At 41.0% G+C, this 27,998-nt stretch overlaps 1 protein-coding gene across 7 annotated transcripts; it reads right to left on the bottom strand.

Annotated features, from left to right (window-relative positions):
* Positions 1-66: 66 nt before the first annotated feature.
* Positions 67-27,998, bottom strand: ago4 (argonaute RISC component 4). Of its 7 annotated transcripts, none has more exons than XM_049601940.1 (19): positions 27,789-27,998; positions 18,152-18,323; positions 17,178-17,298; positions 15,661-15,842; positions 14,977-15,113; positions 13,537-13,671; positions 12,671-12,758; positions 12,354-12,501; positions 11,729-11,848; positions 11,329-11,490; positions 7,893-8,041; positions 6,538-6,722; positions 6,238-6,397; positions 5,756-5,927; positions 5,426-5,593; positions 4,146-4,280; positions 3,958-4,059; positions 2,949-3,148; positions 67-2,596 (listed from the first exon to the last, which is right to left on the bottom strand). In XM_049601940.1, the coding sequence occupies exons 1-19, from the start codon at positions 27,805-27,807 to the stop codon at positions 2,488-2,490; spliced, it is 2,664 nt and encodes an 887-aa protein (XP_049457897.1). In that variant the 5' UTR covers positions 27,808-27,998; the 3' UTR covers positions 67-2,487. The 7 variants fall into 7 exon arrangements, with proteins under 7 accessions (XP_049457897.1, XP_049457899.1, XP_049457898.1 ...); XM_049601942.1 differs by having other exon boundaries at positions 5,426-5,569; XM_049601941.1 differs by having other exon boundaries at positions 7,893-8,026.

Genomic DNA, 27,998 nt, shown 5'->3' with positions numbered 1-27,998 from the left:
CGTGCACGTCGGCTGTTTCTTCAAACTCTCCTGTCCTACATCTTAATCCAACCGCAACACCGGGGACACCACATGAGAAACTGTCACCACGGGCACACCACTGATGTCATTATAGTTCCCATGGTACCAGTCTGCCAAGTGTTTGTACGGGGGGTCCAAGGGCAGTGCTTATGCTTATTGTCAATTCATTTAATCCAGTGTTAAAAATGCATAAAAATATGAAACAAACACCGTCAAATAGCAGAGACTTTAAATTGGGTATACTTCAAATACACACAGAGTAATAGAAACCATTTTTAAAAAGTCTAAAAATTCAACTCATTGCCTATCGCAAACCGGTTTTTAAACAAATCCCTCAGCCTATGTTCATTCTGATTACATTCCCTGATTGTCTCCATCTGTCCCATCAAAACCAACCAACACCAGCTGAGCGATGTTTGCAGCGGCAGATCTGTTTTTAACCAGTCGGAGTGCTACACAATACCTCAAATCTGCCGCTAACTTTTACTCACATCAGAACCTACAGAGGAAGCATGAATTCATCCATCCTGGGGCCTACTTCTTCTCACCGTTAGCCAGAATGCTACAAAAGAATTTTCCAACCCAAAGCTCTATCCTCTAACCTGCAGCTCAACAACTGAAGTCTATTCCTGAAGTCGCACTAGTAACTATATAACTGGCTTTGCTGCCGACCATAAAATTTCATCACAATAGTAACAACATTGACAACAACAATAACAACAACAACAACATCAATGGTAAACTACTAATTCTAAACAAGAGTTGTTTTTTTTTTTAAGATAACCACAAAACATCTTATATTAAACTTTTACAAATCTGCTTTGTTGATTCGTATGTATAAATGCATAAAGGTAAAGAGAGATTGAGAGTGCCCTCTGTTGCTTGCCTAGCGTCCCGGGTCAGTGCAATGAATTGGCCAATATTAGCAAAGGAGACCTCAAAAACTATGTTGGTTTCCGGCCCTTGATACTAATTCTACGAAAAAAAAAGAAAAAAAGAAAAAAAAAGCAACGTCCAGCAGTGTCATCATATAATCTTTCAGATAATCAGGTCCAAAGAAAAATAAGATCCTGCTCTTCACACAGACAGCAAGGCTGATAAAGACCATACTCTGCGTTTAATGCCTTCAGCCATTCAACAGGTCCCAATGCTGAGCCAGTCACAGGCCAGACCACGGTTACCACTGCTACAGTCAGACCTGACTTCACTTGCTACTTGAAATGGAATAAGTTACCTTTCTTGGGATTCAGTGATGTTTAGCAGCACAAAAGGAGGAGCTGGCTCCACAAGGTGCAAATCCCACCCATCATGCACTAGCAGAACGCTAACACGCGTGGTGAAAATGCAACTCAAAGCACTTCAACTAACAAGTGACCCAGGGCTGCTACAAATACCCACACCAGCCTCGATGAGGCTTGTTTAAGTCATATGTCTCAAAGTTGCTCTATAGATGTAAATATATGCTTATATGTACTGTATGTGTGAATATAAAAACAACAAATCTGAGTCATTTACAGCAGTTATCTCCATGATTTCCCTTTACAATTCAGTGGCCTGCCATGATACACACATTCACACACAAACACACTCTCATACAGCAGTACATGTATATACAGAGATGCACACACAGACACACTCACACACAGACAGACTTGCGTATTCGTCGCTAAGATGGGAGGAAAATAGTAATGGGCATGGACACCCAGGTCACCTCGCTTGTTAAAGACCGTAAAGGAGAAAAAGTTAAAACACACGCTCATAAAAAGGAAAAAAATATATATATCATTCTCAAAAGGTCGACTCCCCCTCCATCTCTTTTCATGTAGAGTTCCCTCCCAACCACCCAATAAACCCAAGACCTTGTGACAGATTTTGCCCAAAGGGGCTTTGAGGTAAAAGTAGATAAGAGTCCTGCTTAGCTGGGAGAGCTAAAGAGCTGTGCTGACACAGATAGTGCCAGTCCACTCCCTTGCTCAGTGTATCTTACAAACACAAGAGTGCAGACATTCAAATAGAAAAAACAAAAACAAACGCAAAATAATGGCTCAACTTGTAGAATGTGTGTGTATGGTTTGTTTTTGTTTTTTCGTGTTTTTTTTTTTTTTTCTTTTCCTTTTGTGCATTGGAAACCCTCAGGGTTCGCAGTGCTGGATTGCTGGTTTGAGAGGCGGCTCGATTGGGAACGCTGGTTGGAGATTGTTCCTTGAAATAAAAACCTGCTGGACATTGAGACACAGCAGATTCCCCCTGTCCGAGAGCCGCTTTGGTGCAGATTCAGAAAATGTAGAGTGAGTGTGAAGAGGAAGAGACAGACTACAAAGAGAGAGAGATGTGGGAGAAGGAGAAGGAGAAGAAGAAGAAGAGAGAGAGAGAGAGAGAGAGAGAGAGAGAGAGACTGGCAAATAAGAGATAAAAAGACAGAAAGAAAGGGAATCCGCGGGTGGACTGGCTGACGTGCTCGCTAGCTCAGGCGAAGTACATGGTGTGCTGGGTATCATAGTGGATCTGAACTGCCTTGGCCAACGCCTGGGGGTCCCGGCCATTACTCTGGCCCGACACGTGGCTTCCTTCAGCACTGTAAGATAGAGAAAAAAGGCAGAGTTTACTTTGACTGTCAGGAATGATTTCACATCACAACTAGAATTACAGCCTTGCGGTTGTATGACTGTATGAACCAGTCAAGCTGCAGTTTACATTCATGTCTCTCCACATTCATATTCAATTTTTTTACAGCATTACATTGCTTGGCTTCCATGTCAGTACTTCTTCCCGGTTCTCCAAACTGGGGGTGTGCTCCACATCTGCTGTAGGTCATACACTGACTATGGATATGTACCTCATGCAACCCCACTTCAAAAAACCTGACCTGTCCCTATAATCAACTCTCTTTCTTCAACTAGGACCACAGATATCCACGGCTGCATCACCTGTCATGGTCTTTGTCCACCAGGTGGTAGCGGGCTCGGAAAGCCACTAGCCTGGCGTAGTAGGCTGGTGCTGGGATGGAGACGGAGCGCGTGCAGCGGACGTAGGTGTGGCACAGCTGGTAGGTGAGGAGCTGCAGTTCGTCAGCAGTGAAACAGTTGTCATCCCACAGGACGTGGTAGTGGGAGGGACGACTGGTTCCCTGAGGAGAGATGGGACGCAACACGTTACATTTTAATACTGTACTCATAATTTTATGTAATGTGATAAAGTGCGCTATGTTTATTTGGTGACATAGAAAAACTCCAGAATTAGACTCACGCTGTAGTTCTTCTCAGATACAGTGCAAGATTAAATGTTTTAATTTACACTTTCCAGTAAAACACACCAGTTAAATACACTGCTTCTGCCTCAAAACTTACAGTTGCATAAATCTTGTGAGCAGTTGAGATGGTTTGCACACTCTTCACTAGCTCACTCTTTGGCTAAACTGACAAACCAGCCTGAGGCATGTTTGTCAGTCTATTTGTATACAGGAAAACCTGTAGGTTAATAGAAGTGCAGCATCAGGCTCGCCAGTAAGTGAGCTAGGACAGAAGCAAAAGCTGCAATGTGCAATGTGCAGCCTCATCTTCCAGCTATCTTTCCGATGTACAGGGGACAAGTGTTCTAAATGAAGAGACGGTTTGTGGTGTGTCACTTTAAATAACAGCCAAATCATCTGATGGGTCAAAGAAGCATCTAAATCATGTCGTTCATTGTGATTAAGCATGATTACTGTTGCAACCACACAGCAAAATTGCTGTACCCTTGAAAACTACTTCCGCTGAAATAAGGAGCTGTAACTATAATTTAATTTTTTGTGAGTGAATGTGCCAAATCCATTTCAAAAACTGCAAGAGAGACTTGGAAAACTGATGCGACACAAAAGTTGCTTTAGATTTGTTATGAAATCTAGCACACAGCTTTTCTGTTGTGAAAATCTCAAGTGTGTGAGTGTTTATAATTCACCTGAATCCCAGCATGGCTGCACAAGTAGAAGTCGAACTCGGACGGGTGTGTGATGGTGCTGTCCACCGTGGTGCCTGCTGGGACATTACCGCTCTTCCCAACCTGCAGCAGGTGAGCAATTAAGGTTATAGTTAAGACTCACACAACAGTGTTGTACAATAGAAAGAGCAGGGTGAACTTCTACTGACCCTCTCAGCTTTGTCGGAGCAGAACAGACGAGTGTGGTGACGTTTCTGAACCACAATATAGGTAATGCCCGGCCTGTAATCCTCCTCCAGACTGATACAGGCCTTCCTGATTGCTATCAGCTCCGGCCATGCCACCTGGAAATAGAAAAAACGACACACGCACACTTAAAGGTATACTATGCAACTTGTTTTGCACATGCAGCACAGAACAAGACAGTCTATATCAGAAGCATTCTCACCTACTTAAAGTACTCTATTTGGTTTGGGCAAAGGGTGGCCCCTGTGTAGAGAGTGTGGATTACACCACAGTCACGTAGCCGATACGTAATTTGGTCATAAACAACCAAGTCTATTGCGGTTCCTTGAATTTGTCTAACTATTTTGGTTTCGGCTCTCATCGACCATTGCTCCCAAATCTCTCCAGTTAAAAATTCGTTGCCATCTTTATGTACAGGACCCCTTTTCTTCACCCTTGGAAGTTCGTTTTCTTCCAGTTTCGCACAATTGCATGAAAGAAACATCATCAACACCCCTACTCGCTTGCTGTGAGTTCTCCAGACAATTGCCAACACTATTCACACATGGGCGCTATCGGACATTACACAGACTTTGTTCTGGGGGAGCTGGCAGGATAAAGTCTGCTCAATGTCCCATCCAACTGATGCGGACATTTGTGTTCTCACATGCAGCTCCTCGGGGTAAGCACCGGTCTTGTATAGCAATGACATTTAGATGGCGAACAACATGACCACCAAAATATAATGATTGAAAGGCTACTCAAATCAAATAATGATGTTTAAGATTTCCCAGACCGTGTATTAATAGATGTATATATTCTGGTATATTGATATAACATTGTAATTGGTGCCTTTCAGCTGCTCCATAGATCAAGCATGACAGGATGAGTGCCGGCTGAAGAATCAAACTTACAGCTGCAGTTAGGATTTCTTAAGCTAAGATAAGCCTGAAGGTCTAAGACAGGACACAGCCATGAGTTTAGGGATCACGTCTGTAATTGGAGGATAGAATTTTGCCTATCATTGAAACTTAAGCTGAGATATGACAAGCAGTTAGAATATTTTTCTGTCATGAGGCCCCTGGTCACCATTTTTGGACTGAAGCAATGTGTCATCTTTATATTAAGATTTCGACAGCCTCCGCTCAAAATGAATCACAGCTACCATTCCTGCCTAGTAAATCACACTTGGGACCCGCATGACAAAAAAATGGCGGAAATAAACTAGAGACGAACGTGAAAATAGCTGGTGAAAATCTCTTACCTGTTTCATTTGTCCCTCAGACACACCACCACGATAATAAATGATTCGCGTGGGCTTGAAGCGCGTGGACTTGTAGAACTGGATGAGCAGTTCACGCACCATATTGGTTAAGTCTTGGATTACCTCCTGACTGAAGAGCTGCTCCTGGACAGGCGGAGGGGAGGGGCACTGTTAATAAAGTGTGAAACTTAAAAACAGAAACTGATTGTAACATGGTGGCACAGTGAACTCAAACTCAGATAAAACAGACTGATTTACAGGAATTACTCAATTAATATGAGAAGTTTGTCAATGACACGCAAATTAAAATGTCACTTTCACTATGATTACCTGGGACATGTCTTGTCTAGACGTCTGGACTCGCACTGTGGCACAGTATCGGCTGGGGTGGCCGTCCATGCTGCCCACCACCGCCGCGATGGACGGCTTTTTCCCATCACCTGCTGGAGGATGTGTGACATCCGCACCCAGGAAGATGACAGGCTGCTGGAACACAGAGGGCCTAAAGCAAAAACAGGACACACAAGAGAAACAAAACTTGGCATCATGTTGTTAAATTTCTTAACCATGAACAGCCTATGAAAAAAAAAGTCATTACATTCCTCAAGATTCTAGGAATTGAAGCACCAGATGAAATAATTGCTAAGAGCAGCTTAATTTCCATGAAAATGATTAACTTGGATTGCTCTTTACCGCATGATTACAGGAGGACTATTTGTATTCAGAAAGCATCTGAACAATCTAACGTTCAAAGCCAAAAAGCAGACTCCCATCTGGACTGCAATGAAGAAATGACTAAAATCAGTGCTTACCTCTGATGAGGCACCAGGACGTTGTTGATTCCTCCCAGCTTGGCGTTGATCTTGAGGCACAGGTTGGAGAGGGTCTGAGGGGACGTCTTCACTACGTTCTTCACTTGCACACACTGGGTTGCCATGCCCAGGAGGGTGTCGCCCACCCGCTTTACTTCAGCTGAACAGAAATAAATATCACAAAAAATGTTTTTAAAAACTGATCAATTGCCTTCGGAATATGAAAAAATAAAAGTGGGATTCCCTCATATGAAACCCTCCTTATATCTAAAAAAAAAAATCTGATCTTAAATTTCTCACCATAGACTGGTGTTTTGCCAGGCAGGATAACCACGATCAGCTGCAGACCTACATAAGACATCTTGAGGTGTTTGAACATGGGCTCCACACTGTCAGCTCCTTGGGCGTATTTACAGAAACATGGCTGCCCTTGAATGGGCATCCCAGCATCCTTTGAGATCTTTCGCAGCTGGTCAGTGAAGCTCCTATTGCAAAGCATAAAATGCTCATCAGAAATCAGCAGTATAAGCTGAAAACTTGTGACAAAATTCAATGTAGCAAGGAGAAATACATTTATTAAGTGTACACAAGAGCACTGTAAATGCAGGTTGGAACTTAAGAGTTACTCTCCATCAACTGACGTATTTGTTCACATAACTACTGTAACAGGATGCAAAACTACCTGCTTTAAATGAGATCAATAACTTGACTTCAAATTTGACATTTTTGCTGCTGTTAACTGCTGTCAACCCTCCCTGACCCCCTTCACTCGTGCTCCAAGAAAGTGAAAGCGGGAGACAGGGGAAGAAGCTGTGGCTGTCTGAAAGATGTCAGCCACAGCTTCGGTTAAAAAATCTGGCTACCTAAAATGACTCTTCATTTCTTTTCTGTGGGAATGGATCTTTCAGATTAATTTGAGGCATGCCTGTGGTTTGCATGTTCCACATTTTTATTTTAAGCATAACTCAGCGTGAGACTCGCACTGGTCTGGTTTTGGTCTTCACTTGGGCCTAGTCCACGCGGAAACAGGTATTTTTGAGAAAGGGGTTATTCCTCTTTACACACACACTGTTATAAAAAAAATTTCCATCCAAATGAAAACATTAAAACAACTGAAGCACTGTCAAGAGCATGTAAAACAGGCAGCAATAAAACCCTAAAGCCACACAAAGAAGACAATGATGTTGGCCAATCAGAAGCCTTTAAAAAGCTATTACCGGAAGGCTACCTGAACTCTGTTCCTCAATATAGTGGAGGACTAACTGTACAGTTCTGTGTAAACATATAAAAATTCCCTGTTTACAAGACTAAAGACAGCACTATTTTGGTCACATCTGCCATTGCATGAAATGTCACCCCATTTGTGATGCCTCACAAAGGAGATAACGGTACACTCTGATGTTAAAAGCCAAAACTAAAAACAGGGACACTGAGAATCTTCACTTTTTCATTTTAGTTATACAAAAAGTCAATTTTCAGTGACAAAAAAAGGCATTAGAAATTGCTACATTTTCAAATATTCTCCTGTACATGTGGACAAGAGGTCAGACCCTTAAAAATTTGGACTTGTCCATCTCGATACACTCTAATATTGGTGATGACTTCCTCTCATTTTAGGTGGTCTTGACTGACAAACAGTTGTCACCATGACTCACTTGAGCAGGTCCTCTCGACACTGTTTCTGTGGGGCGAAGCAGGCCACAGCCCAGACCTTGATCTCGATGCCTGCGTAGAACTGCTTCCCTCGCATGTCCCACACGCCCTGGTTGGGCGTGGCCACGGTTTTGTTCTGCGGAGAGAGTCCCTACTCTCTTAGTCAACCCCCCGGTTGGATGAGCCAATACAAAAGGTACCACAGTCCACACCCACACTTTGATTTACCTCTCATATTCAGACAGAATGCATTAAAAGCCCACTCAGCTGCCCCACAGACACTTTACATTGCTAGCTACACTTGACACAAATCAAAATATTATACACACATTGAAAGGCTTCAAACTGGTTTTACTTTAGGATGTCAAGCACTGTGAGACTTGTTTAGAGGAGAGAAATGTTCATTTCATCATTGCACATAAATATCCTGCTTTCCCCTATCAGGAGTCCTGACATGAACAAGAGCAGTGTATCTATTTGAAGACATGTCATTAGGTGAGTGCTCTTACTTTGAGTGTGGTTGTGAATACAAATTCAAAAGGGCAGTGGCTTTCAATTAAGTTAACAAGATTTGCCAAAGGCCATTAAGAGCTTTTATTCTCCAAAACAAGTGCCCACAATGAACTTCCTGAGTTGGGTGCCAAGAAAAGTTAAAAGCTTCTCCATCTCATTACACTGTCTCAAAAGTATAGTCGACATGAAGTTTCAGGATTTAAAAACTACATGAAATGATTACAGGTAAGTGCATGTTACACAGGAAAAAGACTGCTGCTTCTCCCATCTCTCACACTGTACATACAGTTGCTTCACAGAGTATTCATTTTTGTTTCTGTGAATACTTTGATGCAACTCTATGTCCGCCAACATCAGCATGCCATTTTAAAAAGAAAGATGTGTGTGTTTCATTCATACCAAGTGATCACAGAAATGGGAAAAGCTTTCAGTCTACATTTAAAGGCATTTCACTGGAAGCCGATTAGACTCGATATCCCAGTAGGCAAGTGGCCAAGCCTATAAAGAAGAGAGTGTGATAGGATCTTGGGTAAATTAACCAACGTATAGTTCAGGCTGCCAATAGTTGGATTTAAGCTTGGCACTGGAACATAAGCAACAATCTACTGTAATTTTGTAAAGAACAATAGTAAATGAAGCAGAGAGTAGAAGAGGAAAAAGCTGGCCCATACACTGAACCAATTTCCCCATGGGGATCATTAAATTTTCATCTTATCTTAGCAGAATCATTGAACGCTGCCTCTGAATGAGGGTTTATATTCCAGCACCTTTAGTTTTTATAGGAACCTTTTCATTTTCAGATGGGAGATAAAGTCAAGCAGGCTTAAAAGAGGAATCTTTCAGACTTCAATGCTGGGTGGTTACGAGTCTTATCGTCCTCCTGTTGGCAGCACATCCATTCTTCCCCCCTTACATACAATCCTTGAATCCCCATCAGCATCTCGTGTCTAACAACCAGGAAGTAAAGGCTGATTTCGTGCTTTCAGTTATATCTACTGTTGACAAGCTGGATTGGAAATGCTGATCTGAGATTCAGTGGGTGAGTCTCGGCAGTCTGCAGCAACCTCTCCTCATCATCTCCATCCCTTCACTTTCAAAGACACTACTGAATGCAACTGGTGAAAACCTGAGCCCTCGTCTCTGATTTACACATGTAGAAGCTCTGTCAGTGAAGGGAAAGAGCATTTAAAGAGATGCACTCGGCAGACTGCAGAGATGTGCCACAGGATTTTAACACAGGGCAAGTTCCAGGTCTTACAGGTCTCCATGTCTTTACATTGAATACTGTACTGCCGTGCAAAGGCACAAGGCCTTACCTTCAATTTTGGCAAAAATGAGTTATTGTCATTTTTGGAACAATAAACATCAGTTTTATCATGTGGACAAATATCTTGAGTCAATTTTGTTGTTTTCTGGAAAAAATAAGATGTTGTTTTTGCCGTAACTTCCAAAAGCCGGGGGAAAGCCAAGGCAGAAGCCCGTAACATCAGTTGCGGTTCTTTGCTTTTGTTCCGCAGCACTCTAGAATGCGCAAATTAAGTTATGGTACTCTGCCTTTGTTTTGCAAAGCACCAAAGTGAAGTTACTGCTTACCGCGCTGGAGTTACGGTGTTATGCCTATGTATATGTGATTGAAGCACTTCTGACACATACCTTCAATACTTCAATAAAGTGTACTTAACAAGTGTATTTAACAAAGGGCATTGCTACATATTACTGGCATAGCCAAATCAGCTGTAACTTTCAAATGTAAGGAATAGGAGGGAGGTTAAGTGTTATTTTATTTCAAATTAGTACAATGATGAGGTTTTAAAATGATCCAGTAATGTATTGTTGCAACCTTCAAATGCTCATTATTTTTTTATTTTTAATATTTTGTTTATGTAGTATTAAGCCTAACTAGACAAAAATTACTAAATTTTAGTTTAAAGGTTATCATTGTTATCACAGGAAAATATTATACAAAGTGATAAAAATCCAAATGGGCAATAAAATAGAAGTTAAGGTCTTTTGCCTTTGTATGATCCATTATTGTTCTGCAGACAATGCAAAGGCAGAATACAGTAACTTCCGAACAAGGGTCAAAGATCAAGTTTAAGCTTACAATTTTTTGGTGGATAAATAACTTCATTTATAAACAACAAAATGCCAAATGTCCAGTGTTGTACCTACAACTCATTTGGCGGGACAACAAAATAAATTTAAAGTCATTTTTCTCAGTTTCACACTCTGGTGGGTTACGGTCTTTTGCCTTTGTAGGGCAGTGTATCCATTCACTACCTGAATTATGAGCGGCAGTTAAAACTTGCAGGACCAATTCATTGACCGGTTTGTATATGGAGGTTGAAAATCAGGAGACGCTGGTTCTGTAGGTGCTTTTTACTATTCTGTAGGGGTGTGATCACTCGTATTATCATCTTTTTTTCTACTGCAGTTAATGTCACCAAGGTAAAACTTTGTCAACATCTGTTTTACAGCTAAAGAAACCAGATATTTTCTAAAACAATTCACAGCTGTAATTTGTACTGATGATTCAATCAGGGGAATCTGATGTCCACAAAAGCCGTAGAAGTGCTCCAACTATCAGTCACCTCATGGTGTCTATGAAGAAAATAAGAGTGACTTTGCCTCCAGAACCAAGGGCGTCTCTCCCAATTTGCAACTCTACTCTTTGAGGTAATGGTTTTTACAAAGATAATATGGCAATTTTTAGTTTTTAATAAGGTACTTTAATATTCAATCCACTGTTCAATTAAATTATCAAAATTAAATCACAATATAAATTCTCTCGCCCTTCCGATGAGCAACCTCAGCAGACCTGGATCTCCCCCCCTTATCCCACCATTCATTCTGTGATGCCCCCCCACCCCGTGCGATCCCCATCAGGCGTGCGCCCCCAGAGTGCAGCCCCTGCCCAGTACTCACCCTGCCACAGTCCCGCCCTGTGTCTGTACTCACCCGGCCCCCATACTGCAGCATGGGCGCTGGGAGGACACGCCCCGTAACTTCTGTCATGTCATTGTGCACAACAATGCCAAACTCCTTCAGGTAAGGGTCCGGACCCCCGACCATGCTGTTACTTTTGACCTGGGAAGGGAGGAGAAATAAAGGAGAAGAATGAGAAAGAACAAAACATAAAACAGTTGTAATGCAGATTTGTACTGTGGTTTATCTTATCGAATTTTCTCTTATTCAGCATTTACAAAAGACTGAGCTCAGATCAAAGGCTACAACTCAAAAACAACAAGTCCTTGGGGAAAAATCTAAGTACTAGCTGCTCCAGTTGCTTTTCTTACTGCTACCCCAAGAGGGAAACAGCACTCACCAGTCTGCTGATCTCTTCCTGTCTGTCAGGGGCTGAGCGAGCTGTAGCTTTGATCATGGTGGATGTCTGGTTGTCAGTCAGTTTCTTGATACAGCGCTGGCCTGCTACGATGTTACAGACCTACAGAGCACACAGAAACATTTCATTGATTTAACATGCTCAATCAACAACTGGAGGTGAAAGGCTTTTTTACTCAAACCTAAAATAATGATATTTAAAGGAGCAGTGTGTGAGACTTAGGGGGATTTGGTTGCATTTAGTGGTGAGGATTGCAGATTGCAACCAGCTGAAACTTCTCCAGGTCAGGATTCCTTCACTATTTCTTGTTCAAGAGGTTTTTAAAGGGAGCCAAATTATCAACACAGGTGTCTTCCTCTCCAAAACAAACTGAAAAGGTGATTAAAACCCGTAAAAACACTGAATAAAGCAGTGTCACGTTACAAATCATCGTTTCTCCAATGCTGTTTGGCATGTCTGAGACGGGCCACTAGCCCAGCACCTGCTAATGCGGGTGATTCAGGTGATTATACACCAAAGAAAACGTACTCATTACATTATATTCAATTTCTGCCAATATATCCCCCTAAATCCTACACACTGGGCATCAGCACAGCCTTGTTCTCACCTCCAGGGGAAGGTAGGTGTGCTTCTGTTCCTGTCCTACTTGCAGGCAGGGTAAATGTGGATATTTGAGCTGCAGATTGTACTTCTGCTTGAAATACTGAGCTACTGTGCACTCCATGGCTTGGCCGTTCTCGAGCTGTAAGGGGAACCTGTGAATAAATGGAAAATGTGAGCGAAGCAAATGCAGGTCCACGAGTATGTAAAACAATAAAAGGGAATATATGACTTAAGTTGCATTAATTGTATATTTACAAGGTCTTGGTACTTTACACCACACACACAATGTTGCCTTTGCTGACATACACTATGAGCTCTTACGTTTGGTGGCTGGCAGGTCGGCGTGTCACATTGCACACACGGTACTTCCTCTTCATTTGACCACAGTGGGTGACCTCAACTTTCAAACCTGTTTTCAAAAACGCATACAAGAAAGAATCATTACAGAGTCATGTTAAGAAGCAGCACAATTTTTCACTCAAATGCTATTTCGAATATTTTGATATCTTCAAATTTAGAGGTTGAAATTGTTCTCTTGTGTTCCCCTAAGGCCTTGATAAAAGACAAATGCTGACAAGGCAGCCAATTGCATACAGGGTGTTTCAGCTCTGCGCAGTTTCCCTTTACACATTGTCATAACTCAAAACACACAAATCAAAAAGGAGAAATCAGAGAGCTTACAAGTGTCTGCTGTGGAAAATATGCAGTTGAAATTCCACTGTCTGACATACCCCATTATCTCTCGCAAGGTTATTCAGTGGTTCAGTAGAATAGATGTGAAGGCAGACTGGAGCGGCTTAGAACTGCAGTATTTTCTTGCATTAATAAAAATGCATAAATGATGAATAAAAGGAGCAGATCAGTTATGAGTAAATCTCAAGGTCATATTTCCTGATTTGAGAGTGCCTACATTCTGTTCACAGGCAGAAGCACCATCATTTGTCACCCTGAGGTTAAGAATAAATGTGCAGCATTGGTGTAGCAGTGAGTGAGTATGTGCGAGTGGGTGTAGCTTCTTACACACTGCATGAAAACAAACATGCATGTGCCTTGCAGGTCCACACCTCTCTGTAATCTCTGTTGATACACAGTGAGTCATGGAAGTTGTGTATATAATGTGTCTGTTAAAGTTGGGCCTTTTTTAATTGTTGGTATAAGTCAACATATTGTGTGTATTTGTGCCTCACCTCTTATTTCCTTGGTGAATTTGACACGCTGCGAGTCCGTCAGTGGTTTGGTCTGTTCGTTGATGTTCTGAATATCGAGCACTTCGCACATGAACTCGATCACAGGCTGAGCGCGGTAGAAAGCTGTGGCTGACACTGAGGAGGAGTAACAGATATGACATTATTCAGAAAATCAGTCCCATAAATCATAACTACCAGCAAGTCACATGAGTCCATGATACTGTAAATCACAGGAAGAGTGTGGTCAGACTGTAGAATTGAAAGTGGGGATGCAGCAGCAACAAAGAGAGCTTTAAAGCACTATCCTGCGGCCGTAATCAATGAGCTGATCTAATCAGTAGCTGCTAAACATCTTTCTTTAGAATGACTTGGTCTCCTCAATAAAACCAAGTGAATATAAACCAGAAGGCGTACCATCTCAGTCAAGCAACAAATCAGGAGCCGTGTGTATAAAATAGGGCTGGGCAATGTGGACCAAAAAATAATCTTGATTTTTTTTTTTTTTTTAGGGCTGAGTGGTGGTTTTAGGGTAAAGTGGGGCCTGCTGTGTGCTGACAGTGAGCAAGAGAGATGTAAACACTGACACAGCTTTACAGAAGAAACAGGCAATATAACGCAACATCATATATCAACAGTGTTGTTAATCCTACAACTCGTTTGAAATAAGATGATAGATTATTAAGTATTTTAAGTGACAGCAACAAGTTTCTGTCTCAGTTTCACAGAGCAAGTGCAGAGCATTGTTTTTGGTCTTGGTGTTAAGCGGACATTTCAACTACCCCTTCACTCTGAATAAATTTAGGAACTGGCTTCAGTGCCAAAGAGCCTTGTGAAATACTGAATTTTACAATTTCAACTGACTTAACGGGTGTTCAGACTCAAAAAACCCCGTGATAAAAAACAAATGACGAGGTGATGCACTACTGAAGGAGAGAAAATGGAATAAATCCTGTGAAGTTTAATTTGAGTAACAGATACGAGTTTTAAGGCTTATCAAGAGGCAATAACACTGCATGGTTTGTTATATTATAGTGTGATGGATGAATTTGACAACTCTTGAAAGCTATTACGGAAGCAATCATTTTATCTTTCATCACGTAATCATGAGTTCGTAGTTAAGATAAGCTGAATTAAACTCAGGTATTTATTCATTTAAGCACCTGTCTTTTTCTCTTATGTAAGTTACTTTTATTTGAAGTTTTCTACCTGGTTTTCATGATGGTAGTAGCTGTACTAAGTGGGACTTACAGAACTGCTGATCATCAGTGATTGTGTGTGGACTAATACACTAAATCTTGCTGAGTAGAGCATTAAGACATGATGACATTCTTCATATCTCTCAGTTGACAACCAGATCAAATATCAGCCCAATACACAATGCACAGTGAAATGAATGTAGCTGAGGTAAAATTTAAATCACAGCTAAGACGATCAGCTTACCATCGATGTTGAGCATCATGTTCCACATTGCAGGGCGAACAGACTGATGGAAACCAAACCACACCTCCCTGCCTCCACCTAGAGGATGATAATAGCCCTCTGGAGGGGAGAAAAACGAACGTCCCACAGGAGTATACCTGTGTGCACAAAGACAGGGGGTAAATGATGGACCAAATTAATCAATACAGACTCAAACTACCTCGATCAATGAAATGTCAACAAGTATTTTAACATAATAAACCAGATTAAAAGGAAAACTCCCTGCAAAACTCCCCGCAAATTAACATTAAATGGTATTAAATCTGACAAGTACATCTGGAACTGTGTACTTAATTATCTGTGTGTGGTGAATCAATTTTCAATTTTCAATGCAGAAGTGTCACAAATTTTAGTCTGATGTGACATCTTAATCAAAGTCATCAGAAATTTGAAAACCCCTTCAGAGATGGACATTAATACATCAGGAGTGCAAGGCCCCTTGGTTCAGCTGTTTGTGAAACTCAACTCAATTTAATGAAAATCCCATGAAAATGTAATTTGACTATAATTTGATTTGATCAGGAAGAGACACAAGACAGCAGGAAATTAAAGTAATACAGACAAATAAAAGATGGAAAGCAATAACTCTGTCAACTGATGTGAAAAAGATGTGGGTGGTGTGTTTGAGGCGATGAGTGTCAGCACCTCATGGAGGGCAGATGCCGTGTGATGACATCCAAAGCCTGAACCGAATCTTCGGGAACCTCGTTAAGGTGACCTGACAGGGCTTCCAGCAGCATCTGAAGACTGACCACGGACACCCACTGCAAAGACACCTTGAACGTCTGATCTTTCCCCTCGCCCGGCAGGGTCACCTCCAGATCCACCTGATGGAGAGAGAGGAGGATGAATACAGAGGGAGGGGATAGAAACAGATGATGAGAGGAGGAAAATGGATTGGAGAACAGGTGACGAGAAGAGATAAAAGGCAATAAATACCAAAGGGCAAATTGGATTGAAATAAAGAGAGCAACACAAAAAGAATCCTTGATGACTTGGAGCCACATAGAGTCAACAGCTATATACAAGAAGCAAAAAACCTTGGAAAAATGTCCTAAATTCTGATGTTAATTTACTGTTCAACTCAAGTAGAACAAAAACTAAAAACTGTAGTTATAAACTTGACAGAGGTAACAGAACTCTACTTTTAGCTTCTCAAATAATCAATGAAGTTACGCTGCTCCTTGTATGTAAATGTGCACAGCGTCTCTCTTAATCAGGAATTATTTAGCAGCTCTGAGGCTCTGCTCCGCTCTCTGCTATGTTCACATTTTAGAGACTGTAATTCAAATTTTCCTCATTAATGATGCATTATTTCATCTACCCGCAACCAATCTGCATGTCTGTGTGTAACAAGCAGAGAGTATGCACCTCGTGAACTTGTGAAAAGATAGGAGCAAGTACAGTTCCTACTTACACAACATGTGTGCTGGCTGTGAAAATGACAACTGTGTCGGTCTAAGAGTAGAAATGACACTTGTGCTGCATCGTACTTCACTTTATTCACTTTGTGCCAGGTGTAAGATAGGGCCCTAACGCCCTTAAACACCTTTACACTGTTAAAACAGATATCAGTATTGATCTCTGCATTCATAATTAAATGATATTGTTTGAAGGTAAACTTCTGTTATTCCCAGAGACACTGACCAAACGCAGCCACAATGATTTCACATTCATTCAGACTGTTTTTTTTTTTGTCAAACATCAATACTAACTGTCAGGTTTTCTCTATAATGCATTGTACACATTTGCAAATAACTTCAATGGAGGTTAAAATACTATTAATAAAAGCCCAACTAGGCTGCAATAAACAGAAAAGGTAAGGAAATGTGAGAACATCCAAGAGACTGGGGTTCTATCTTCCATTACACAGGTCCCAGTACATCAGTACTGATCTCACATTCCTGGTCCAGACTGTCCAGACTGATCCAGCTGGCAAACTTCCACTTACAAACCTACAAACACTCTCTCTAATCCACTGGACCATTTACATGCCTGCCACCTCCCACCTTCAATATGAACAAATCACTGGGTTAAGTGCTTAAATGCAAACAATTTGTCCTTTAATCAATCCTTTTGATTTTCTTTTTAACAAAATTTACTACACCAATTAATTTGTGCTCATGCTTAAGATACAAAGGTCATGTTTGTGAAATACCAACCCTGTCTCTCCCAATTGGCAGTGGATGTGCTGTGTACATGTTCCTCTTCCCGTCGTAGCCAGGCTGTCGGTCTCCGAAGATTTGCATCTTGAAGTGCCGCACCATGGTGTCAACCACTTCCCTAGCAGAGACAGACAACAGGATGATGAGCCAAAAACACAGGCAGACCAGAGACTGAACATCTCTGTTTCAGTTCATACAACAGTTGACCATCAACAGTAGAAATTATGTACAACTAAATACTGCTGAAATATATTGACATTTAGATGGACTGAATTATGTCCTACAACAAAAATCTCCACAGTTAGGGGGTCTGTACTCTGATATCAATGTGCAGTAGTATCTGGCATCAATTGATGCCCAAACAGACTTACAAGGCAAATTATTGTAATTCCATGTGCATAGGCTTGAGACCAAATATATAGAAATTAGAGGAAAATGAATAGTTTATGGTTTATATATTCTGTAAGCCTTCATGCTTGTGTATTATTCAGTCTAGTTTGCCTAATATTCCAAGCTTCAGAAATAAAACTAACCAATACTTTGCCATGCAGTCCACCTTCTCATTCTCATCAAACCAAAATAAGTCCTGTTTATTCTGCATTTATACAAGGGTGCATGCAGGTCATCATATAAAGTCTAAACATGTACTCAGAGCAAGGGGCTGAGATAGTCACAGAGCTCGCCGAGGCATGCACTGCTGCTTCTGGCAAACAATGCCCATCCAGGTGAAATATCAAGTTTTTAGGGAGTCCCATTTTCAAACTGCAATAAAAGAAAACACTTCTTTTTCCCACAATACCCCATTTATTTGTATCTAAAACCTCTTGCCCCAAGGAGACAAGTTTCACCTTGAGCAGTCTATGGTTATAGTAGCTACAGATGCAAGTGTCATCTCAAAATTATTTTTATCTAAGACACAACTTTCCCATCCTCGTGCATATTTTCTGCTTAAACCCGCCAGTAGGATTTACCTGTTGACCCTCCGAGGCCGTTTCTCAGGCTTGATGTCGATATCATAGTGATAGACATCAATCTTGGGAATCTGCACCTGGAAGTGGTTAGCCAGGAGCCGGATGGGTTTCCCCACCGTGCCGAGGCCGGGACGCCGCGGAGGCTGAAACAGAGAGGGAGGGGCGGGCGGGCCTGCAGAGAGAGAGAATAGTGATTGTGAATTCCTGCCATCTTAAAGATTAAAAGGGCTTTTTATTGACTTTGCTTCAGGTCACTACTTTGCACAATTTCTTCATTTTAAATAAATTCAAAGAACACTGTCACTTCCCTACTCTCAGTGAGGGCTTAATCTACCAGACTCTTAAAGAAATGAATGGATTCCTCCCTACAAAAGAACTAAGCTTCACATAAAGCATGTTTGGCATTTATTTTGAATGTGAACAAAGGTGGCGACAGTGAAAGCGTGTGCTATTATCTATGCATTAAATGTCAGATTTTTAAAGATGAATGTGCGCGGCGTAACGCCAAGCTTGCTGCAAGCGGTCTCATCAGTGACACCTGCTTGAATGCACTGAAATGGCCCCATAGACACAGAGGCGCACATACACGGCTTGATTGATCCGTAACTCTGGCCCCTGACCTACATGGGTCAACAAGGGGCTGGCGAAACAATGACCTCCAATTATCCTTCAGCCCGCCCCCAGCTCCACCCAGACACACAGGGCGCCCACCCCTCATGCCGAGACAAAGACCGAGCTCCTCTCAGACAGACAGCAGCAGGACCATATGGAGGGGGTGCCATGCAGAGAGTCTGGGATTACCGTTACACGCAATACATGCCACACACATCCATGTCACTCACACATTACAAACATTAGATACGCAGGTACATAACACAGGTGTGGTGCCCATGAGTCTTGTGTTGTAGCATAAAAAGCTGCAGGCAACGGAGGAACAAAATGACTTGAACGCTTTAGTCATCAGTTAAAAACAGCACATATATGCTCAAGACCTCATCTCGCTACAAATGAACCTGATAATAACACATCTATCTCACACATCAACACTAACGTTACATGAGTGTCTGCCAAATGCTCAAACAGGAAATACATAAAGGCACCTTTGCTCTGAATTTAGTTGCGATAAAAGAGAAAAAGATTACTTAAAAGGCAGAAAATATATATATATATATGAATGGTATTAAAATAACATTGTGTTGGTGGTATTGAGGGGAGGTTGGAGGAGGCTGCTTACAGCTTTTGTTAACTGACAGCTAAGGGACTGCGGGGGTCCTCCTGAACTCCATGCACCCACACGCTCCAGTTAGCAAGTGAAGCGCGAGAGCACGGACAATTGGGACCCTCCCCATCGCTTCCTGAAAACATGCTTCCTAACATGCCCTCATCTAGCCTGGGCCCCAAATCACCTTCCCTGTCCCCACTACTCACTCCTCCCTCTCCCTCTCCACCTCCTCCTCCACATCCATCACACAAACAAACCATTAGCCTGATTATTTTATTATTCAGATTTTCTACATCATTATTATGCTTTTGATACAGTTTCAAATAAGAAGCTATTTGTCTGTTTTGTCTTTGTCACGACTTGGATTAAAACCATGTGATGATTCACTCTACTTTGTCCTACTGGCCTTGTTACCGATGGCAACAAAGGGCCTACCAAGTGCTATGTGTGTGTAATTCTGCATTATGTGTCACAAACAAAGCATTTCACTTGTATAGAAATTCAATAGTAGTTCAGGTTTATTGCTTTATGCCTCCATGCTGGTGCGTTGTGTTGACAGTGTCTACAGAAAGCTTTACAAGCAGGAAAGTGTGTTTGTATAACTTTCTGTCTTCAGTTTCATGTACATGGGTGGAGGGTGGAGAAAACAATTTGGATAAAATGCAGATTGATACAACACCGCAACTGCAAATTATGACCACAGAGATGGGTCAAAACCTCTTTTATACAAGTTTGATCTTTTACAAAGCTAATGCATATATCAGGACTACTGTGCTCAAGAGTTTCTGCAGTGATTAAGACCCGTTTAATATCACATAGAATGCAGTTTATCCACATATTGATCTGACATGTTTGATCAATCCTTTAGTCTATAAAATGTCAGAAAATATTGAAATTTGTCCAATCAATAGGCCAAAACATATTTACAAGAATGTAAAAAGCATACATGAGCAGCAAATCCTCATGGTGGAGAATAAAATAAGAAACCAGAGAACAAAACACCTAACTTCTACAATGCTCCCACTGTGGTATGACGCAGTGCAGCGTACAGAACATAACCGGGTCGCAGCTGCGCCTGGTGGAATTGTCCCTCCCAGCTCATGTACAGTAACCACAGAGGTGAAGATAGCAAAACCGGTTGAGTTATTCATCTCGTAACGTGCCTAACTTTAGTTGATCATAACATATCAGGTGTGGAATCAATCTTCGGATTCTCTGGCTAAAAATGAAACCTAACTTTTCCAGGGATGTCGGTTTCTGAGAGACAACGAAAGCCAAAATATGGCCTGCAACAGACAGTAAGGGTTGTTGCTCTTAGCCAAAACCATTTTCAGAAAACTCGCACCCCAAGTTTTCCAACAACTGAGAAATCACTGCAACTATGAGAGATCCTTGAGCATACAGCCATATATGTACACAAATAATTAGGCTGATTGGTCGAGTAGTTTGCAAGATTAGCTACAGACAGATGTATATACACACACTCAAACACACACAAATGCATGATCCCCTCCAGATAATTATCAAAACTTTCTGGAGATCGACTAATCTCCACAGCTCTAGATAATACCATGCTAAGTATTTAAGTATGATGGAAAGCCAGTATGTATATGGCCTAAAATTATTTACCACGTAGCCCTCAATCAGTTACTACAACTAACATTACTGCCTCTACCAGACAAAAGACTTTGGTCAATTACAGTTCAAACTTTTATTATTTTCTACGGCCTTTAAGGAAACAAAATGAAACACCTTTTAAGATTGTAGAACCTGCAGATACCCTGGGTATTGAACTGTACGACACTGTACATGTGCTTCTATTTTTCTTTGCACATTGGGTAAATGTACAGGTACTACAAAAAGGGTTTTACTGTGTATGAGCAGCACAGCAAGTTCGAGGTCTTCCTCTTCCACTTCCAGCAAAACCAGAGTTGTACCTATATTTAGCCTCCTCAGCTGCCACACTACTACACTAGATATGCGTGTCTCAACATGAAATGCCTGAACCCATCCTTCCTACACAACTCGTCTACTTACCACAGCCAACACGACCAACCCTAACTCTATGTTTTATATAACAGCTCATGACTGAAACTGACAATTATATAGTAGTAGTTTAGTATATAAACTGTCAGTTTGGTCCAAGTAGATATCTTCAAATTGTTTGTTTGTGTGATCAACAATCCACAACCCTAATATACCCTGTTTACTATCACATACTACAAAGAAAAGCAAGACATTCTCACAGCTGAGCAGCTGGAATAAGGAAGTGGTTTTTTTTTTGGTTTTTTTTTTAATGAAATGTTTCATTTGATTATCAAAACAGTCGCAGATAAATTTTCCTTCAGTCAACTAGCAGATAATTAAAACCAGTCGTCTCAGCTCTAAATTGTTCTCTAGCTGGGATGATTTTAATTAATTGGATTTGTTGTTTTTCTTCATTCAGCAACACCGTCTCAGGTTTGTTTACGAGCACAAACAAGCAAGTAAAAATAGGTAATAGACAGAATATATATATGTTCTGACCTTTTCTCTACAATCACTGTTTAGCAATTTCTTACAATTTAATTCCCAAATTCATTCATATAAAACAAGACACGTTGATCAGCTTCACCTTCCTGTTTAACAAAATGACACATGGCCAGTATTGCCTCAGATATCATGGTGTATGATTACTGAACATCAAAATACATGTTGTCAAGAGCTCGTTATCCTTAGAACATTTATTTGACACATGTATATATTTTTTATTTTATTCTTCTTTTCTCTGTATTGTTTTTATTTTATGCATTTCTTTGTTTTTATTGGATTATTGTGCACTGATTGGTTAGTTTTTCTGCTCAGTGTCCTTCCTGTTGTCATTTATCTTTTATTTCTGAATTATGTTAGTTTAGTTCTTTTTTTTTTTACTAACCATATGTTGTTCTCCTGAAGTTAAGGGTAGGTCCGTTGTTTAAGCCTGTAGTTTCTTTTCTCTCCTGACACATATCTTATTTTTTCAGTACCTGGATCTTATGCAGGTTTATGCTTGTGCAAATAACAGTAGAAAAGATACCAAATGTAGGGTTGCAATTTAGGATTATTGATTAATCTGCTGATTATTTTTTACAATTAACGTTGAGTCTATGAAACCTGGACTGACCCAAATGCTTCAAAGCTTCAACTGTTGCCATGATAATCGAAGTCCAAATCAGTATTTGATGCTCCATTATTCTGTACCTGTACCACGCCCAAATATTCCAAATAGCCCAAAATTAATAAGTAGTAATCCAACATAAATCATTGTGCATCAGCATTAGGTATTAGTAATTGTTAGACAAGGACATTTAAGTTAGTGATAGGCCTAGTTTCAGTTTGACCACACGAGACAGGCTTAGAGTTATGCTAGCGAAGGGTCGAAAAAGTCAGCGTTTGGAATGGTTTCAAAATTATCAAAAGGTAACTACTAAAAAATCCAGTGTTGGATAAGTCGGAGGATACTCGCATATCAGAAACCTACAACGAGCTTGGCAAATCATGAAACTGTAAGTAACAGCTTAACTTGCAATGTATTTTTTTTATTTATTAACATTACTGCAACCTACATGTCAACCAAGTGGCTAACTGTCACGTTATTTTAGGTGTAACAACTGGAAACTGGGCGTTTCAAACAATGCCTTGTCATCCGTCTTAACTCATGCGAAGCTTCAGTTAATTGCTGATATTTCTCACTGAAGCTTCAAAGCCCCAAACTGGTATTCAAGACAGCCTCATATGAAACATTAAAAATTAGTGGAAAATTGCCGATCATGAGCCCAAGATGACTTCCTCAAATGTCTTGTTTTGTCCGCCCAACAGTAATCCAAAGATATTCGGTTTACTGTCCTATATGACAAAGAAACTGCAGATCCTCTCATGTGAGAAGCCGATCATATAAAATTTGGCTTTTTGTCACTATTTTTGCTTGAAAAATGACCATTTTTCTGTCCATCAACTAATAATTCCAGCTCAAACTAAATGACGTCAAAACAAAAATCAAGAAGCAAAAACAAGCATCGATATGTTGCATCAAAATAACTCGACAACTCGAGTAAAGCTTTGGGGTAAACGTGGGGTCACTTCAATATTTTGTACTGCTGCTACACTGAGAGGAAAAAACACAACTTGGCCTACATTCACATAACAGAATATTTTAGTGCTCCAAACTGTCATGGGGGAAAACATGGGCACCAGCAAGCGAACATTAAAAATTCAGAAACAGCTTCTGATATGAAAAATTTCAGGAGGAGCATCACATGCCCATGCAGACCGTCCAACACAGTACAGAGTGGAACTTGAACAGAAATTAAACTAAAGCCAAAAATATGCAGGACAACATTAAGTCCATCTAGAATACGCCCTCTCTTAAGTGATTTCTTTTCTGACTACGCCCTTCCTTTTTTTGTCTCAAGCATATTTGGATAAAAATGTACATTTTTCATGCCAATTGTGTTTTATACATCCCTTTAGGAGCCATGTCATGCATTATTAAAGAACAATGAAATGATCTTAGCAGGTCTTTTTCTGTTTGACAGAATCACTATCAATAAAACATTTTAAATAGAGCTAGACATCACATAAAGAGACCCAAAGGTGGTATTTGGGCCTTGATTTAAGCAACTTGTTAAGCAAACTCCCTCTATAATTTTAAGCGTCTGCTCAGAGTGAGACAGAGCTGCAGCTTTGAGTCACAGAGGAAGTGAAATTAGCTCTTCCTGGCGCAGAAAATGACAGATCATGCACTGGAGCCAAACAAGTTTCTCTGCTCCTTATGTTGTCTGAGTGCATCTTTCATCTTGGCTCTAAAATTGACCACCAACATCCTCAAGGAGCAACACAACACAGTACAAAGATTATCGCTTCCCGGTCCAATAACGCTGTTTTTTTTCCTCTTCGCTGATCTAATGTTTAAAAACCAGCAGACTGTGTGTGGTTTACTCACATCTGATGAGAGAGGTTTACTACTCGTGCACTGTGGAGCCTACTAATGCTACGTGTGTCCCTGGTAACCACAGTGTGATCAAGCAGAGAGACAGCTGGGCTTAAACTAAGCATGAGGATGATGGCTTGGCCTGGTGATGAGTCAGAGACTAACAGCGCTGAGCATGGAGCGCGCTGAGACACCCACACCTGCAAATCACCTGGATTAAGGTAATACACGTAGGACTGTGGAAAAGACAGGAGGTACTGAGAAAGACCATTCACAAGAAGGGAATACCCAGCCCTCAGTGTAGAGAACTTTAACTCAAGGCTGTTGCTTCTGGAGCAACTGATTTTGACTTTAACTAATGGGTTTAGATCGGCAAAGCAATATTCACTTTTTTACATAAATGTCGCCTCTGCAGTCAGTGTTCATCAGCCATAAACAGCCAATGGATGCATTTCACACACATAACACACACATCAGGTCTATGTGTAATAGCTCATGCTGAGATTATCCAAAATTCCCAAATTCTACCGGGAATAGCAGTCCGTTGCCTTTTTACACCCATTTTTGTAGATTCTCGCAGTGTGGAGTCATATATTTTGGGGTAATCATGAATTTCTCTCTAAAAAGTTGAAACATTTTCCACTTGAGTGGCCTCATCTTTGTGTCAAATCACGTCACTTACAGTAAATTGTTGCCTGTCTGCCCCTATTGACATCTTTTCTGTGATGCATTTAGTCTGAACTCTTGATGATTCTAATGACTTAATTCCATGACATTTAAATGGAAGTTTAAACTTAGATTTGTCAACAAGTCTAAAAGTAAAGGAACACTCATAAAATCATCAAAGTTTAGCACAATTAAATTTTTCCAGGTAAGATCTTGCATATGTTATAAGACCTTTTAAAATCCTTAATCCTTTATACTGCATATTATGAACATTGCACATCATCCTACAAAACATGACAACAACACACTAAATGCAAACTAAAATAACATTTGGTGAAATCCATGTTCTGTAGAAAAATTACTCTTGAAGAAAAGTACCTGATTATTACAACATTTACGCCGGGTGAACAAAATGAAGAAACATCCTTCAACTAATGCGCTTTGTGAATTAGATTTTGCAATGTGAACACTGTGTTCTTCAGTGGGAGATTCTATGCAGCGCTGGATATTGACAGTTTGTCCTTAAAGCTTTAAAGGAATACTTCACCCACAAAACGACAATTTATATATTATTTAGTCGTGCTGTGTTACCTTGAATTAACGAAGAAGACTTTGTTTTTCTCGCATTCCTCCACGGAAAACAGCGAACATATTGATTTATTGATTGGGGACCACTTAAACAGTAAAACCATATGAAAACATCCATTTACAAAACCTCACACAACTCCAGCAGTATAATCTAGGGCTCATTTATCCAGTCGAACACTCAGTGCTTCCTACACACATGCAGTTTTCACTAAAACCTTACTATTTAAAACAAAACTTATCAATGCTCTTTTCAAAGCCAGACTCCAATACTAAGTTTTTTAATAAAAATGCATGTGTTTGGGAAGTACTGGGTATATGACTGGATAAATGAGACTTTGATTTTACTGAATGAGTTGTGTGAGAGTTTGCTGTGCTGGTTTGAGTTTGTTTTGATCCAGTTGTGCTGTTGTTAAACACGGTCCCCAATTTATCAATGTGTTTGCGGTTTTCCATGGAGGCATGTTAGAAGAACAGTTTTCTTCATAAATTTAAGATTACATAGCATGACTGATTAATACACAAATAAGCATTTTGTGGGTGAAATATTCCTTTACAAAGCAATACAGAATTGTTCTTTTATCACTTTGCAGCTTGCAGAATTGAAACTGTGAAAAAAAATTAGTGTATAAGTTAGGCATTCTGACAAGTTTAAATTGTTTTGCACATTATTTTCTACTAAGACTCTTAGATATAGAGGCATCCTAGTATCGGCCAACATGAGCGTAAAAGATCTGACACTGATACTGGGCTCTACAACCACACTGCTGCACCCCCATTTATCATTATTAATGTGAGTAAATAATGTCTGGAATGGCAAACCTTCATACACACTCCACTTTGCAAAGATAAACATGTATTAAGTACAAGTCCTCCCTGAGAAATGGAGCTGGCTCCTGGAAACCCTGGGAGTACCTGGTGAATTTTGCAAAGTAGCAGCTGCTGTTGGAATAGATAACAGTTTGATCGCTTTCACTGATTATGTGTGGCTCACACACCTGTAGATGGCTGCACAATATTTTGGTTTCTTAAACATTCCTCTGAAAACTCACACAGCACCATGCATCATGCAACATGTAAGCAAATGTCCTCCTTGGATAATGCACCTTAATGCCACCACCTTTCTTCTAGAGCATGTGGGCAATGTGTGGACATGCAGCAATTAGAATAAAAAAAAAAAACATTTTTGCACTTAATACTGCAAGCTGCACTCAATCCCTCAGCAGTATGTAAGGGCGCATTTCTCAAACAAAATGAGGAACAGTTTGTCTAAGTAGGAAAAAAATGGAGGTAAACACACACTTTGCATGTTCTGACAATAAAAATGCATTGTATGGTCGAGTGTACAGGTGTGCGGCTGATTTCTCGTCGCATGCTTCATCATTAGATCACTGCATCGCTGCAAAAAAGTGCCTTTGTTATCATATAGCAGAATAATATGGAGCTGGCCTGCAGATCTGATCGATAAAAGCGCCATCCATTCCTGCTGTGCTCTCACACAGACGCATGGCGCGTGAACCAATGACAGACTCGCATAAAAGCAGTAAATTGGGAGTCACAAAACACGCACGTCTGCTCATTTAACGCCTGTAACGTGTTTTAGCGGCGTTTGTGTTGTTTTCAAGCCATCGCTGTCATCTTGGACGGAGGGCAGCCCGAAGAGACGTACTGTTCCCGATGGCGATGGTACGAATTTAGATGGTTTAGCAGCAAAGATTTAACACAGGTGGGATATTTTGTCAAATTTCGACGGGATTGTGTGGTCTCGGTGTAGGAATTGGGTCGAATTGTGCGGTCAAAGAGAAACACATCGTGTACAAACAACGTAAACACACCACGACGCGGAAGGAAGGAGGAAGGAAGGTCCTAGTTAAATCCCCACTCACACAATGCCAGCCCCGACACGACGGGCTGTGCGTGCTTCAGATAAATAAAACCGCGCAGACATTACTGGATAACCCGTTTAAACACCAACCCTCCTCGTACAGACACAAAACGTGGCTTCCGCTCGGTGTAAATAAATCCCCTCACACACACATACACACACACATACACACACACGGGCTGGGCCTCGGTTTGTTTTCCCGTCAGAGCGTCGAGGCCTCGCTGCAGCCGCGGCCCCCAGTGATGCGACGCATTTGCGCACACGCGCCCCACACACGGCTCGCTCCCTCCGCTGCTCGCTCGGTTTTTTTCTATTTTCTTAAATGTCTTACCGGGTCCGAGCGCTTCCATGGCCGAGGCCTCTCTCTCCGTCTCTGTCCCGGCCTGGCGGCTCCGTACCGACGCTGAAATTGGGGGCGGTATCGCGAAGCTTAAAGTGGCTAATTTAAGAAAAGGGAATATAGATAGATGCGCGGATGACTGCTGACTGAACTAACTGACCTGAGCTACCGCCGCTGCTGCTGGTTCTGGGGATTTGTAAG

The sequence above is a fragment of the Epinephelus fuscoguttatus genome, linkage group LG17 (genome assembly GCF_011397635.1).
Source record: "Epinephelus fuscoguttatus linkage group LG17, E.fuscoguttatus.final_Chr_v1".
Classification (NCBI taxonomy): domain Eukaryota; kingdom Metazoa; phylum Chordata; class Actinopteri; order Perciformes; family Serranidae; genus Epinephelus; species Epinephelus fuscoguttatus.
Note: the sequence above shows the minus strand (reverse complement) of the source record. Positions and strands in the feature narration are given on the sequence as shown.

What these genes read in the sequence shown, in the direction of transcription:
- ago4 (XM_049601940.1), bottom strand. An exon ending in CGACCTGCCAGCCACCAAAC is followed by an intron (nt 12,502 to 12,670) that starts GTAAGAGCTCAT and finishes ATTTATTCACAG; the next exon opens with GTTCCCCTTACAGCTCGAGA. An exon ending in CTAGACAAGACATGTCCCAG is followed by an intron (nt 5,594 to 5,755) that starts GTAATCATAGTG and finishes CTTTATTAACAG; the next exon opens with TGCCCCTCCCCTCCGCCTGT.